This window comes from Ptychodera flava, chromosome 3 (genome assembly GCF_041260155.1).
Source record: "Ptychodera flava strain L36383 chromosome 3, AS_Pfla_20210202, whole genome shotgun sequence".
Lineage (NCBI taxonomy): Eukaryota > Metazoa > Hemichordata > Enteropneusta > Ptychoderidae > Ptychodera > Ptychodera flava.
In genome coordinates this window covers 43596466-43612897 of record NC_091930.1, presented here as the reverse complement: position 1 = coordinate 43612897, position 16432 = coordinate 43596466, and the positions used below count along the sequence as shown (strand labels likewise).

Here is a 16432-nt window from a genome sequence, read left to right as displayed (position 1 = left end):
CACCTCATATAGGCGCTCTGCAGGTTTTTACAGACAGTGCCTCTTAAATTGCTCTAAAGTGGTTGAAAGAACAAATTCAAAATAAAATGTTAACTATGATAACGAGTGACTGATATAGACAGTTTCCATGGTGCAACTATGGTATACGATTATTGTAACGTTTTCATGCGATAATCATACGAAATGTGTAACATTTTTTCGTAAACGTCTTCCGTTTTCTTTGTCATTCGCGTGTTTTTGCTGTTGCTTTTTATTACTACATTGTTTAGGAATGTGCTGATATGTTGTCCTCACGTGACACCCTAGTTACCAGATATTGGTGTCGCAATCACTCGGGGTGGGGGCGTACTCAAGATTTCAACAATAACAATAAAGGTTACCTTCACTGTGTTGAGAGTCTCATTTTCTACCAGTCCGTCCACACGTCTGAAGGCAGCTAGTTTGGAAGAAGACGGGATGCATGTCTCTGGCAAGTGATTTTGACATTTTTTTGTCTTTTCCGCCATATATCTAAGCTAATTGAGTAATCTTTCAAATTGGCAACTCAAAATTTTACCTGATATTGTCGCAATTATTATTTCTCGGTGAACATATGAAACACGTCGACCCACAGACGTTTACGAGGATAAACTAATTTAAGAAAAAGTGGAAAATCTGTATGTAATAGTGGCAGTAGAAATATGCGTTTTTGCGTCTTCATTGTTGCTGAATTTTTTGACAAAATGCGCTCTTTTACAACTATTGCGAATCACTTTCATTTCTTCAAATAGAGACATTTCAATAATGTCCCATTTTATTCGCCTCAAACACCAGTCGGACAACAGTTGTTGACAAAGCAGCTTGTAGCCTTAAGTGAACTAGAATCAATTAGAATTTAGGGCGAGGTATAGCTTACTCCAATCATATTAAAGACAATGACTAATTTGGCCGATCATGTAAACTCAGCTATATAACTGAGTGGCAAGGCTTATCTTGTGAAAGTTGCACTAACTAAAGGTAGTCCGCCTCGAAATTCAAAAACTTAAATTTTCTCAAAAACTTTTCCCAAGACAATTTTTTAGCCCTACCATTTTGAAACCGAGAACAACCATAAGGGAGCACCCTGCAAAACTTGATACAAGAGAAACAAATTGCCCAAACGTTACTAAAATGTGAAATTAAAAATGGCCGCCATTCCTGAGTAAACTCCAAGGGGAAAAATAAAATTTTTGATTTTCCAGAGGCTGGCGAAACGTAAGTTATTTCATGTGCTTCAAAATGATCCCGCACATTTGTAGTAAAAAAACGTATTGCAACAGTTAAGTCCGAATATATGTCCCCACTCTACTTGATATGGAGGTACCTACTACAGGTACTTTCCCGAACGAAAATAGACGTGATGATTGTGGCTCTTTATTCTAATTAATCTTATATCTCGAACAAAGTGTACATGACGTCAAGTCAACCAACCCTGAAAGACACAATGAGTCCCTACTTGTAACTTAAGCGATACTTGTGAAATATAAACCTCAAAGGTTCCTTACCTCAAAGGTGTCCCCATGCCGAATGTGCAGTAAGATAGGGGGTTAAATTTAAGTATGACAATACCAACCGCATAGTGAGACGCTTCTGTTGTCACATAGACATTTTAAAGTAATGTAATCTGCTTTTTAATACTTAAAGATGGATAAAAATATTTTCGAAATCAGGGCTGAGGAAATAATTAACAATGGGGAGGGATAGCATCTATAAAACCATACCTACTGTATAAAATGACGTATCTGAAGTCATATTAAATTTTTGACGTCATACTGATCACTTTTTTTAATTACAGAATGGCTATGAAAAACAGGGATAGGATTTGAGACAGAATTATCGAGGAGAGGGCGCCTACGGGTTTTTTTTCAAAAGTAAACCTACCCTATGAAGAACTGCTATTGACGTCATGCACAGTTTTGAGGTCATACTACTCCATGCTATTTCATTATCTAACTCTCACAAGCGAACAATAAATTCATCATTACTTTGTGGTGTTTTGAACATGTCACTACAGAAAATTCCTCAACAAGATGTTTTGTTATACTATTAATGTTGATTAGCTGTCCCTTATAGACAGCAAAAGAAGCAAGCGTTTAAAAGCAAATTTAATAATTTAAAATTGTAACGTGTTATTTGATATCCATAAACTATATGAGACCAGGTAATTGTGATTTTAGTATTGAATACGTAGTTTCAGACATCATTAAAATGTTTCCAAAATGGCGCTAAAGATACAAACTGAAATAAAAAAATGTTATTTTCTGTTACGTTACATTTTGTGCATAATGTTGATTTTTTTTCACTTTTCATTTAAAAAAGATTTACACTGTGTGGTGATTTGTCGTACAATAAGAAATAATTAAATTTTGCCACTTTCTTTATTGACATGTTTTTAATTTTGACCAGTTTATTTTATTTTAAGTTTATTAAATATTTCCTTTTCTTTCAGAAGTCCTCCATCTTTGAATAAATCGGCAACATGTATAATATATACCCGATCTAATCCATTCTTTAAAGAATAGAGCTTTCTTTTCAAATTTTATAAACTTTTTTCTCCAGATTATTTGATTAGCGATACCATTTAGCATATGAACTAATGTTTGACTTTGGTTAATCTCATACCAAGATGAAATCACTTCTCTATAAAATGCTGGTAACATTTTTGTCATTTCGCGTAACACGTATCTATCAACGTTACATACAAATGATGTTGGTATATTTACAATACTACTAAACCAATAATATGGTAGTATTTGCCAGGTAGCGTTCGTGTTGTTGCCTAACCTGTCCACCAAACAACATTTTAGAGGTTTGAAATGAGATTCAGTGTCAATCATTTGTAGTCCAACTTTATCTAATTTATTGATTATGATTGCCCGTTGTACTTTCCCTTTTTACCATCCCATAAGAATTCATAAAAAGATTTTGTTTAGTTTTGCAATTTTATTGTTGGAATTTCAATCATTGAAGCAACATAAGAAATTTTTGACATCGCTTAAACTTTTTAAAACTGTGATTTTACCAAAGAGGAATAAGTATTTTTTTCCACGCTTACAACAAATTTTCCACTTTGTCTATTTTATATTCCAGTTCAGCTTGACGGTTTCACCTTTACAATGCCCAAAGTATATTCCCACTGCTTTCATTGGTTTGTCTGGCCATAAAATATATTCTAAATCATTTTGTTTTTCCATTTTCCCAATTTAAGACCTGTTTTATTTCGATTCAATCTCAGTCCAGAAAACTTCCCGTACTCATCAATTAAATTTAAGACTTGTAAGGGATTTAAATTTTGTGACGTAGAGTTGCATGTCATCTGCCATCTGTGTTATTTTGATTTCTTTTGTTCTGATGCGTCTTTAACTTTTATCCTCAGTATGTCTTTATCGTGTCTTATTTTTTTTAGTAAAATTTCGACGACTAATAAAAATAAAAGTGCAGAGAGTGGACAACCTTGTCTTACTCCTCTTTCAATTTTAATGCTACTTGACAGCCAACCATTATTTGCCACAAAACGTTTTGAATCTTTGTATATACATTTGATCCAGTTTATGAACTGAAGACCAAAACCAAACTTTTGTAAAACTGCCGACAGAAAAGAATGATCAACAGAATCAAAAGCTTTATACAAATCTAGAAAAACGATTGCGCCACCTCGGTTGTTGGTCTCTAAGTATGTAATTACATCTTCAATCGTTCGCACATTTTGACCTATATACCTTTCTTTTATATAGCCAACCTGATCTTGATCAATTATGATTGAAATTACTTTCTTCATTCTTACAGCGAGGATAAATAGGACGCCAGTTTTGTAAATCTAAACGGGATCTTTTTTATGAATCAGGCTTATAATGCTTCTTTTCTGAAATTCAGTATAAAGGTTGTTTACGTAGCTTTCATTATATGACTTGACCATAATTCACGTAAGTCTTCCCAGAATCTGCGGTAAAATTCGGTAAACAGTCATCCCCTGGTGTTTTGTTCGTTTTCATTTTAAATATTACTTGTTGGAATTCATTTTCTGTGATAATCCTTCACACTTTTCAGCTTCTTCGTTTGTCAGTAACTCTTTTAGTTTCACAGATTGTAAATATCTCCGCAAAACGTTTTCCCCAGAACCTATTCCTGGTGCTTTATATACCGTTTGATAAAAACGCTTTTCAGCTCGTATGATTTCATCTAGGCTTGTAATCATTCGCCCATCAACCAATAATTTGTTGATTTGTTTCTTTCTAATTTTTTTTTCTCTCTAGAGCCAAAAAGTAACTGGTGTTTTGTTAACCTTCTTCATAATACTTTACTCTTGCTCTGATTTGAATACCTCTTAAAGGAATATTGATGTTTTGAGGTCTTACTGATTGGCATTCACAAGACTAGGGCCATGAACTGAATTTACAAGGGATGGGGCAAGTGTTTTCAAGTGTGTAACTCCAATGCATAGGGACGGTTTTGAAGTCATAGTATTTACTAATATTTACCAATTCAAGCAGCATCAAATCAAAACGTGGAATGGAACTAACATAGTTATAAGATTGTGTGTTTCCTCTAAACATACATTGTGTATAGGGGGACTCTTGTTAGTTGACAAGTACAACTTAGCGGTCACAGCTATAACCGTTATCTAATAAATCAAGTTGGATATAACTTTTTAAATAGTTAGCCTGACAATGACTTGAAGTTTATTTAGAAAATATTGTCCGCTGAAAGGAATAATTGGGGTTACCAATCTAACTTAAGAGCCACCCGTGACTCTCAGGTGTCAATAGTATGGTATCTGAGGTAGTAAAATTATAAATATTATTAATTGACTTGGCCAGTTGTCTCTCTAGGCTACGATAGCGACATCTGGCATCTGATCTGGAGCTATGTAAGTAAAAACTGTAAGGGTACGTATGATTAATGAATAGCAGCGGTCCAACGTAAAAATCAATGGATTTAATATTGATATACAGCCTAATTAGACAAATTTGAGACCCAAGACACTGCAGTAGTGCACTGCTACAGCATCTCCCGTCGCTTGTCTACGCGAAAAGCGTATACCTTTGTGATGTAAGTTATTTAATCATTAATCACCCACGAAGTACTCGCGTTATAAAGATTCAACAATAGCGCATTTTTGTATTTCAACCCATAATGAGTTTGTATTTCGATGTTCTAAACTCGAAAATACTGGTGGCTTACTGTAATGCTCGTTCTTGAAAGATACAGAGTGCATTCGCGATAACCGATAGGAGTGTAATGTTTTCTTGTCATTGTTTTTTCGTCATTGTAGCAAACAGCATTGTATTATATACCTCTTTACATTCAACGCCCTTCTTTTGTCCAATCCATTGCAAAGATTGAGTTTCCCCCGAAAGCAACACCACATTCCCCGTACTAAAAATATACTCGGGCCATAGAAAAAAAATGTTCATCGGGTTTTTTTGACCAAGTTCAGGAGCGGCGAGCGAATTTTTTAAATATTTTTTTTTTAGCCCAAAAGTAACCGCGATCCCTCGGACTTTTTTGCCGGGATGAAGACTGGGCAAAATAATCTTTTCCCCTTCAGGCTAAACAGAAATATCTCAAACAAGATACACTGATACTGGTTATTGAATTCAACACTATATTTCAGACGTTTTAACAACGTGTTGACAGAGCTCAGTGCAGACACGCCGGAAGAATCCCACATGCCGGAGAAACCCCGACGCAGTGTAGGGCGCCGCCAACGGCGTTATCAACATATTTGCGATGCAGAAGTATGAATTCGCCGAAATAAAAAAAAAAAACAACTCCAAATCGAGCAAAGTAGAAGCAGCTAATCCGATACACAATTTATTTTTTCTTTCTGGCCTTAGTGGTCAGTGTTTTCAAGACGATCTCCCTTTCCCATGTATATAAGACGAATCTCTGTTTTGTTGAGAGGCTTACCTGCCCCCTAATGAACAAGGTTCCATCGAGGGATCTTCTCTCAGAAAAGAGCGCTTTAGGTAATTGAAAATCATTCTGTGTTTCATATTTTCCTGTAATACGCCCTTGTGTCGCAACCTGTCATGATTGTGCCTGTGTTTACACAGGGTCATATCTACAGAGCGCCTGTATACAACTTCCTTTCCCACGGTCATTTGTAACGAATAACCACAGTCGGCGATCAGTGGGCAGTGAATTATCGCACCGATTGTTCTGTGAATTTGATAAACGGCGTTGATTGCAATTTCAAGTTTGTTACTAAATATAGTTGCACGGGGCCAAGCGCCATTTTGTTGTTGTATGCGCGGCTGTTATTGCAGCTTGTAGCCTGAGAACCCACAATTCACTGCGATATGAAAGGTTCACTACCAAATAAGGGAGGGGAGAGATCCACGGGGGATGTCATATCCACTGCATGAAAACCCAATAATTCAGATAAATTCACATTAATGAGTTGCCTGTATTATAGTATAATACACGTGAATTCACATGAATCCACATGAATACAGGCTTGCTGAATACAAAAAATGGATTCTTGACTGTATTCATCTGTATATGCACTCTTCAGCTAAAATACAGGCAATAATCCATGTTAATACAGTAAGTATTATAGGGTTTTTATGCAGTGATCCTTACAGTGCTAATGATCATTAGCGCACAAAATAGAGAGTAAAATATGAAATTGAAGACAATGCATAGCGTCACGGTCACCGGGGAGAGGAAAATTGCATTATTTAGCAGAAAACATATGTGTTGTGCAGTGTGGGTTCTTTGCATTATAGATCGTACATGATTGAAACTTATTTCAGCAAACTATCAATTGGTTCAAGGGACGTTCGAATCATAATTGTCAGGTTTGATTTTCACACACCTTAACTTTCGCTAATGGAGGGGTTCATGTAGAAGGCAATGGATTTTTTTGTCACACAAACGTTGTAATTAGGCCTAATCAAAGTTCAGAAAATTTGTCACGGAGTGCATCTCGGTAAGAGTTCTTACGGACGGTCAAATTTTTGCAACACGGGTATGCAGCTTCTATTGGTGGTCAAAACTATGAGCAACAGAAGCACTAATGATGCGAAGTGTTGTCGCCATGAACCTGATTGCATCATTTGTCGATATCAGTTTTGGAAATCTCGAAACAAGACGAACTGCTTACTCAACATGTTTAATTTCTAATTTCTTATGAAACTCGTATTTCTATTGTACTTCCTTCTGACTCAATTCCCTTTTTGTGTTTTATAAGTCATTTTTGAAGTATTTCTTGCATTAATTCCGCTCCTAGGGACGTAATTTTAATGGCACATAAGTGTATTGGATACATTTTATTTCATGGCCCTTGGCCCCTCGTTATTGTCGTAAGTTTCCGTATAATTGCGGTAAAATATAAGATGATCCTTCTTCCTTTTCTCACCATTCTTCCATCTTATAACTTCAGTTTCAAGATCGAACGCCTGACGAGATGAAAGCAGTATTCGCGTTACTTATCTTGTGCGCGCTGGCATGGTCAAGTCGATCAAGCGAACAAACGCCTGTGACAGGTAAATACGTGGGACAAGTTCAGACGTTGCCAGTCTCCTATCTTACACTGTTTTATATCACCGTCAACGCAAATTTATGAAGCCTTGCGTACAGAAATTGATGTGGACTACGATTGAAAGATTGTACCGAGTCATATATTCAGAAAGAACGTGTTGCTTCACGCTCCTTCTGCACATTTTCATTGTTAAGAGAGTTGACAGTACGTTGACTTGTTCAGGGAGTTGTAGACTGACAATATTATACAGACAGAAACAATACTGTCTTTGTACGGAGTAAGGGTGGACCGTGTTCATACAGAGGTATTGAAGACTCATCTTGAAAGACAGTAGTAAAGTAGATGATAGTAATGTCCGGGACCAAAATACTTAGTGACTTTCACCCTTTTATACCCAGTATGGCAATAGTACTTCATCAAATGTTTCTACCACTGATTGCTCAGCAGATATTGATCCATGTCTCTCCCAGCCCTGTGAGAATGGTGGAACATGTGTGTACAACCGTGACACGTACAGATGCGACTGTGCAGCTGGCTTTGTAGGCACAGAATGTCATGACGGTAAGAACATACAAAACTCATGTCGTATATTTCGATATATTATGAAATCGGGTTAGCTATGGTACGTGCGTTATAAGTCAACTTGAAATGTTAACTTTTGATGACTCAAAAAAGATCGACGTAAAACAGAAGGTTAGAACTTTTTATGATATCGAAGTTATGTCAAGAAATGGTTCTATAATATTATTGTCCTTCAGGGCACTAATGTTTGCTTTCATCCTTCGACTGCACTACAGTGCACTACATTGTAAATGATGGCTACATGGAACCTGAAAATCACCCTGACAGGACGTGTCCATTAGGGGAGGGAGAAATGCGCACATGGGAATTTTATTACAAGATTTCCGAAGGACGTCGCCTTTGGTAAAATGCCGATATGCCTTCCTGTTTTGACGTTCCAGTGGTACTAATTCATCGTAGAAGCTGTGAAGTCCTCCGATTTCCTATTAAAAATCTTATTAGATTATAATTCTATATTCTCTTCGTGAATTTAAAGCTTGTTTTACGTTGAACTACATTCTTTGATCACAGTGGACTGCGATAACCAACAGTTCCTGACAGAAGCGACCGATATCACGTCACCTTTCTACCCACTGCAGTATCCACTCTACAAAAGGTGTTCATACAGCCTTGAATCTGAGCCAGGTGAACTCATTCAGGTATGTCATAAATGCTGTTATACCGCTCACGGTCATTTGACACATTGTTCTTACCGTACGTTTATCATAGCAACACAAATTGTTCTAATGGAAATTAATAAACCTTACAGTTGAATGAATAGACTTCATTATCATACGAATACAAACGTAAAGTTAACTATTTTCCATATCAATGCACGCCTAATGGTTTACTTACCTGCATACGAACGTAAGTCAAACATCTGACAGATTGTACACGTGGTAACTTGTTAATTTTGATTTTAATTTTGAACGGAAATATTGACTGATGAAATTAAAATGAGTGCGATGTTGCTTAACGTAGTGGTATCCGACGAGTTTCTCGGAGACTGGTACTCTTAAACTTTTCCGTCAACTATTGTAACAGGGGCTAAAGCGTTAACACAGCTTTCTGCTGGAAATTGCTGATGCACTTATAGGCGCGAAATCCTTCGTCAGGACGGTGCATTCTTTAATTAGTTGTTCATCAAAGCCCATTTATACATTGACAAAGACTTTGCTGCAGCTGGCATGTTGTAAACGGTACTCGGCCTTCAGCCTCATGCGGTTTACAACATAACAGCTAAAGCCTTGAGGTTAACCAGATATGAACTGTAAATGCTCACGTGTCTCATTATATATTGCAGTTATGTGTAAATTTGAACCTTCGCCACATGTTTGCAACTTCACTGAAAGTATTATGATCAACATAATGATTAACTCTATAGGTCATTAAGTATTCAAATACGCAATTAGCTGAAATAGAAATAATTAATTTCTTTGACTGCTGTCATTGTATCACCACTTTATATAGCAAGTGTAATTGCCTTTAGTCAAGTCCTTCAAACTATAGATTCCATACTTTGAAAGCTCATTAGATATGCAAACTATAAATTAGCAGGCATGAAAACTTAAGTGCGAAATGACTTTCAATATTGGTATAACCTGGTATAATCATCAATATACATAGCATGTTATGCCAACTGTAATCAAATAAATCCAAGTATATATCCCTAATTAGGAAAGTTCATTAAATACACAAATTAGGAACTGGCTGAAAGAAAAATGCTTAATGCCTTGCAATAATGTTAGACTACATAATAGTATCTTTAATGTACATAGCAAGTTTCATCAATTTTGGTCATGTAAATTCAAATATATATCCCTAATTTCAAACATTCATTAAGTATGCAAATTAGGAGCTGGATGAAGTAAAAATGCTTATTGACTTTCAGTAACGTCTTATCATAGTATCCTTAATGTATATAGCAAGTTTCGTCAACTTTGGTCTAGTCAATACAGATAAATATCCCTGATTATGAAAGTTCATTAAATATGCAAATAAGGAATTGACTTAAGTTAAAATGCTTAATGACTTTCAATAATGTTCTATCATAGTATCTTTAATGTACATAGCCAGTTTTGTCAACTTTGGTCTCGTCAATTCAGATACATATCCCTAATTAGGAAAGTTCATAAAATATGCAAATTAGGAATTGGCTGAAGTAAAAATGCTTAATGATATTTAAAAATATTCTATCATAGTATCTTTAATATACAGAGCAAGTTTCATCAATTTTGGTTATGTAAATTCAAATATATATCCTTAATTTCAAAAGGTCATTAAATATGCAAATTAGGATTTGGATGAAGTAAAAATGCTTAATGACTTTCAATAATGTTAAATCATAGTATCTTCAAAATGCATACCAAGTTTCGTCAATTTTGATCGAGTAAATTCAGATATATAACCCTAATTAGGAAATTTCAATAAATATGCAAATTAGTAATTATCTTTCACGTCACCCCTTAACAACTTTCACAGCTGATATATCTTGATGTGATCAACATTTATAGCAAATCTCATCAAATTGTGTGCAGTCGTTCTCAATGTATATCCGTTTTTTCTAAAATCATTAATTATGCAAATGAGCAAAAAGTAAGCAAGCCACATCCACCAAAAACTAATCACTTCTTGCCATTTGCTAACTGAATCTATGTACCAGATTTGACTCTGATCTGATGAGCCGTTTTTGAGATATTGAGCCCACAGACAGACAGACAGACAGACACACAGACACACAGACACACAGACAGACAGACATCGCTGCGACATATGCTCACGTGTGTAAACACGTGAGCAAAAATCTGTACACCAACTCGAACCCGTCATTCATGATGTAGCAGCGTAGGTGTATTTGTTCAAGCTTGAAAACGCTGAAATACGAATGTCTTCATTACAATAGTATAAGGACATCACAGTCTGTGTTGCCCCATCTCTCTCTCTCTCTCTCTCTCTCTCTCTCTCTCTCTCTCTCTCTCTCTCTCTCTCTCTCTCTCTCTCTCTCTCTCTCTCTCAACCAACTTTCCCCCAGGGTCACTGTAACCTCCATAAATGTAATAATCTCCACAAATGTAACATCAACCACAAATGTAATAAAATCATCCAAAAATGTAATAAAACAGCCAACCATCAATGTAACAACCCGGAACCACAAATGTAATAGACAAATTAACCATAAAGGTAATAAACTTGAACTTGCATATTTGATCATTTGTTTATAAATGCGCCGAGTAAATAGTGTTATTGCTTACTTTCCTGAAAATAGATTTCCTTTCCAAAATACATAATATAATACATTGAGAAAACTATCAGAAAACGATGAGGTACTGATCAAACCATGGAAGGAAGTGGAACAGCAATTCTCTACACTATTAATTGATGACAAAATGAAGAAGCCTAAAATCAGCTTGTCAACCAGTGATACCAGAGTTTACAAAAAACAACTCAGAAAAAAACAACAAAGAAATATATAATCTTATAATAGAAACTTACGACGCAAAACATGTTGACGAGAATATATATCCATATTTCAATCTAGTGAAAACAATACGAACACTACCTCGAACACAGTAGAACAAAATTAGACATCCTAGCATCCCTAGTGAAGTAACAAACTTCAAGTGGGACAACATAGGAATACAGACAATCTATCGATTATTTCACACAATTTATCCACTGAAGACGACATTTTAAAAAAGTACGGCAAATTTCGAAAAATTGGCGTTAAGGGATCGTAGTGTTATACAGTCTCCTCCACTCTGGAGTAGAGACTGCACTGACATTCATATTACAGCTGTGTCTCGCAATGGCCAATCAGTTCTGTTCACAAAATAGGGAAATGTAAAATACACTTTAAAATATACAAACACACACTAAACGCAAACAATTGATAAATATTTAAGGGCTAATTCTTAAATTCCGATCACAAAATAGATTTATTACATTTATGGTTGACAAGTATTACATTTATGGGTGATTTTTTATTACATTTATGGTTACCATTTAATACAATTGTGGTTGGTGTTTTTATTACATTTATGGTTGATTTTTGTTACATTTATGGGTGCACTTCATTACATTTATGGTTGATGTTACATTTATGGAGATTATTACATTTATGGAGGTTACAGTCCCTACGAAAATATTAACTTTTCGCCAAGGCTGATTGGTAAATTCTGTGCTCACGCGAACGCGCAAGCATGACTTTAATCAACCCGACCACTAGTAGAAAATGAGGAAACCCACCTCCCAAACGATTGCTGAAGATGGATGACTCTTTTCTAGCAGAGGTCATTATATTAAAATTAGAGAAATAATTTTTAAAAGTAATTACTAAATTGATCAACTCTAGTGAGTGCGGTGATCGCGATACTCTGCGCAGGCATATGCGACTGCAACTAGGGGAAGCCCAGGTCGCGATCAAGATATGAACAATCAACTTTCTGTACTTTAGAGCTGGAGTCTTCTATTGGAACAGGCCATCACCATATAACAAATGCCCATCACCATATAACAAATGCCCATCACCATATAACAAATGCCCATCACCATATAACAAATGCCCATCACCATATAACAAATGCCCATCACCATATAACAAATGCCCATCACCATATAACAAATGCCCATCACCATATAACAAATGCACATCACCATATAACAAATGCACATCACCATATAACAAATGCACATCACCATATAACAAATGCACATCACCATATAACAAATGCACATCACCATATAACAAATGCACATCACCATATAACAAATGCACATCACTATATAACAAATGCACATCACCATATAACAAATGCACATCACCATATAACAAATGCTCACTATAGAGCAAATGTGCATCACTATATAACAAATGCCATCACTATATAACAAATGCCAATCACTATATAACAAATGCCAATCACCATATAACAAATGCTCACTATTATATATTATTGCCTGAATAAATGGGTTTATGTGCCTGAGAGCAGGTGACAATTTGCCCGACGTCAGGAGGGGAAATTGTCTCCTGCTGCGAGGGCACATAAACCCATGTATTCGGGCAATAATATTTTTATTACATGCCACTTCACAGTTAATGCTATATGAGATTTAGCTACATACAAGGATTTTCAAACAATTTTACCATTATCGACCAGCATCAAACAGATTTTAACGAAAGTTAAAGTAGCAGTGCGCGCATGGATATTTTACATCTAGCGTTAAGCGTCTACTTTGACGTCGAAAACGTTGAAAGGCATCACTGGAACGGGTAACCATGGAAACCGGTCAGTACATCGTTCACCGGCCCGCTAACATCCCGGATATTCCTATTCAAATCAATGCACTGATTTGCACTCACATCGAGGCATGTAATAAAGAACAAATGTGCATCACTATATAACAAATGCCAATCACTATATAACAAATGTGCATCAGTATTTAACGATTGTGCATCACTATATAACAGATGCTCATTAAATGATCATTTTATTTCACTTAAGACAGCAGCTACGTCTGTCCATAGGTTTCCATAGTTACCGGCCCAGTGAAGCCTTTCGACGTTTTCGACGTTAATGTAGACACTTAAAGGGATGCAGTCGTCGGAACTGAACTTAAAGGTCGTATGGGACCCATACGACCAATGTAAACACTGTATCCAAGATACGATGGTGATTGATGAAAGTACATATCTGTCATAATCTACATCGTATGATTTAAATGTTGCAGCTATGTTGATGAGGTGCATCCTGATATCGTGCACAAAATACATTGTTTGTAAACAAGAAACTGGCACAGGCACAGTTCCGACGACTTTTTCCCTTTAACGCTAGATGTAAAAATCCAGGTTCGCACTCGTTTTTCTGACTTTCGTCAAAATCTGCTTGATTCTGTCGATAATGGTAAAATTGTTTGAATATGCCCTACATGTAACTAAATGTCATATAGCACTAACTCCGAAGAGGAATGTAATAAAAATATTATTGCCAGAATACATGGGTTTATGTGCCCTCGCAGCAGGAGACAATTTGCCCTCCTGGCGTCGGGCAAATGGTCACCTGCAATACACACACACACACACACACACACACACACACACACACCACACATATATATATATATATATATATATATATATATATATATAATATTCTTTCATGTCTTTACTCGTAAAGGTGAAGTTTTCTAAGTTTGAATTGGAAACCTCGCACGAATGCAAGAACGACTACATTAGCGTCTTCGACGGAGGTGATTCGCTCAGTCCGATTATTGGCAAGTATTGTGGAAACCAGACACCTGAAACAATCGTAACAGCGGTCCCAGTGTCTTCATTAGCTTTCGCTCCGACGGTTCAGTCGTCGCCGGTGGTTTCCATATCACCGCAACACCAATCGATGACGATGGAACGCCCTCATCGACCAGAACAGACTATACAGGTAAGCGTCGGTCAGAAAGTCTTGCTCTCGTTCTGGACTTGTAGGTGGGCACTGCCTTAGGTTACTTTGATGAAATTGTGACCAACAATATCGCCATGCACGTGACTAAAATCTTTTACTGAAGATTGTCATCAAATATATTTGTGTCATAGGTCAGTTCCATAATGTTTACAACAGTAATTTAGAACTGTACAGTAAATATAGTTACCCTTTGTGATAATTATCTATAATCCCATGAATTTTATCTCTGTTTGACGTCATTGTATATAAGTGTTGTTCGCAGAGCCATACAACTTCGAGCCGAAGGCGAGAACTTGTACGGCTCCTCGACAAAAACGAGTATACGATGACATAAAAATATTCCATAGGATAATATATTTATCACTTGAACAATCTTCTTACTTTCCGTTTGATGTGGATGCTTCAAAATTATAGTGAAGGATCGCAAAAATATTGTTGCGAAAATATTGTTGCGATCTCGGTTCTACTTCAGGGATTACTTTCATTTAATGAAGGTATGAAAGTAATCTGTGATATGCAAATGTTAACTGGGTACTTTCATTCATTAATCCGATCATGTTGAAATTTTATTATACACCGAATGACATCTTAACCAATCAGACATATGGATTCGGACCCATGAAGTTGTCAATCATTGTCAAGCGCTGTTCCGACGCCAAAGGAAGTCTGGCAAGGGGGGGGGGGGGGGCTTCATAGTGTTAGCGTCTGAGAGCCATAGAACTATAACCAGTATAACCGGTATTTAGAATTTTTTTCAAATATATTTATGAAGGGAAGGCAACAACAAAATCGAAAAAGTAGTTCTTATTTTAGGAGATGTCATAGCTTTCAAAATATGACGAGCTTACAATCTTGGCGGGCCTAAAAAGTTCAGTTCTATGACACCCTGTGTGACCCAGACTAAGTACGTTGCCTCGATGGCCCGTTACCACCGATCTTCCCCGGTGTCAACTTGTCAATCCCAGTCGTCAATGGCAGTGACACATATCTAGCCCGTAGATACATCAACATTTTGTCACTTGATGGAAACTCTGTTCTGTTGTTCAATTAACTTTAGATAATACATCCATAGCGCTGCAAAGGCTACGGCTATAGCTGACAGCAGATTACCGATATGTTGCAGGTTCGATTCCGATCGAGAATTTACGAATTTTTTATCTGATGAAAGAAATGTTTCGTTGTTCGTCGTATGATTTGATATGTCGCTTTGAGAAGATCATACAGTACTTATTTATTCAGTTGAACTTACGTTGAGGCTTTTTGGTTTATCGTCAGGTTCAACGTTCAACATTGAGCCGTGCGTACGACTAGACTGGAGGGCACCCCCATTCTATTCTTTGGAATAGCTACAAAAGCTTTAGCGACTCGAAATTTCGTTGGACATGCCTTCCATGTTTCCATGTCTGAATTTGTCGCATTACCTCTTCGTAAAAATGTCATGAGGGCATCGATCGCGACAGATCGGTCTGTGAACGAAAGCGTCACGGCAAAGTGCAGGGAAAAAGTTTTTTGGCGACGTAAAACAGGGTAATTTTGATTTCTTATCCGTCCTATTCTACGTCACAAAGGTGGCGATTCGGGCCAGGTCATGTGATAATATGATATAATCTGTCATCATAACGTTATAATTACTGTTCCTGAAACATTTCACTTTATTCTGCCAACATCCAAAATAAAAGTTTTATCGTCTTTATTCCTACAAACCTGTGATTGTTTGTTTATTTCTGATAGAAAAACCTTTAGTTGGGTCTCTCTCTCTCTCTCTCTTCTCTCTCTCTCTCTCTCTCTGAGTGAACCTCTCGACGGTCTTGATGCCGTGTATTACCTGTTTTCACGTTCATGACATTTCTCATACAAGCAGCCAAAGAAGATGACGAGACACGAGCAAGAGGAGGCACACTGAAATCTCATC

The 16432-nt window shown here is 36.6% G+C and overlaps 1 protein-coding gene across 1 annotated transcript; it reads left to right on the top strand.

The window, feature by feature from the left end:
• The first annotated feature begins 388 nt into the window (after positions 1 to 388).
• On the top strand, positions 389 to 16431 carry LOC139126767 (bone morphogenetic protein 1-like). The gene is made up of 6 exons (XM_070692755.1): positions 389 to 464; positions 7401 to 7508; positions 7952 to 8065; positions 8597 to 8724; positions 14239 to 14499; positions 16382 to 16431. The coding sequence occupies exons 1-6, from the start codon at positions 461 to 463 to the stop codon at positions 16421 to 16423; spliced, it is 657 nt and encodes a 218-aa protein (XP_070548856.1). The 5' UTR covers positions 389 to 460; the 3' UTR covers positions 16424 to 16431.
• Position 16432: the final 1 nt, after the last annotated feature.

Coding starts and splice junctions, on each gene's coding strand:
- LOC139126767 (XM_070692755.1), top strand. Junction 7,509..7,951: donor CGAACAAACGCCTGTGACAG/GTAAATACGTGG, acceptor ATTGCTCAGCAG/ATATTGATCCATGTCTCTCC. Junction 8,725..14,238: donor AGCCAGGTGAACTCATTCAG/GTATGTCATAAA, acceptor TTACTCGTAAAG/GTGAAGTTTTCTAAGTTTGA.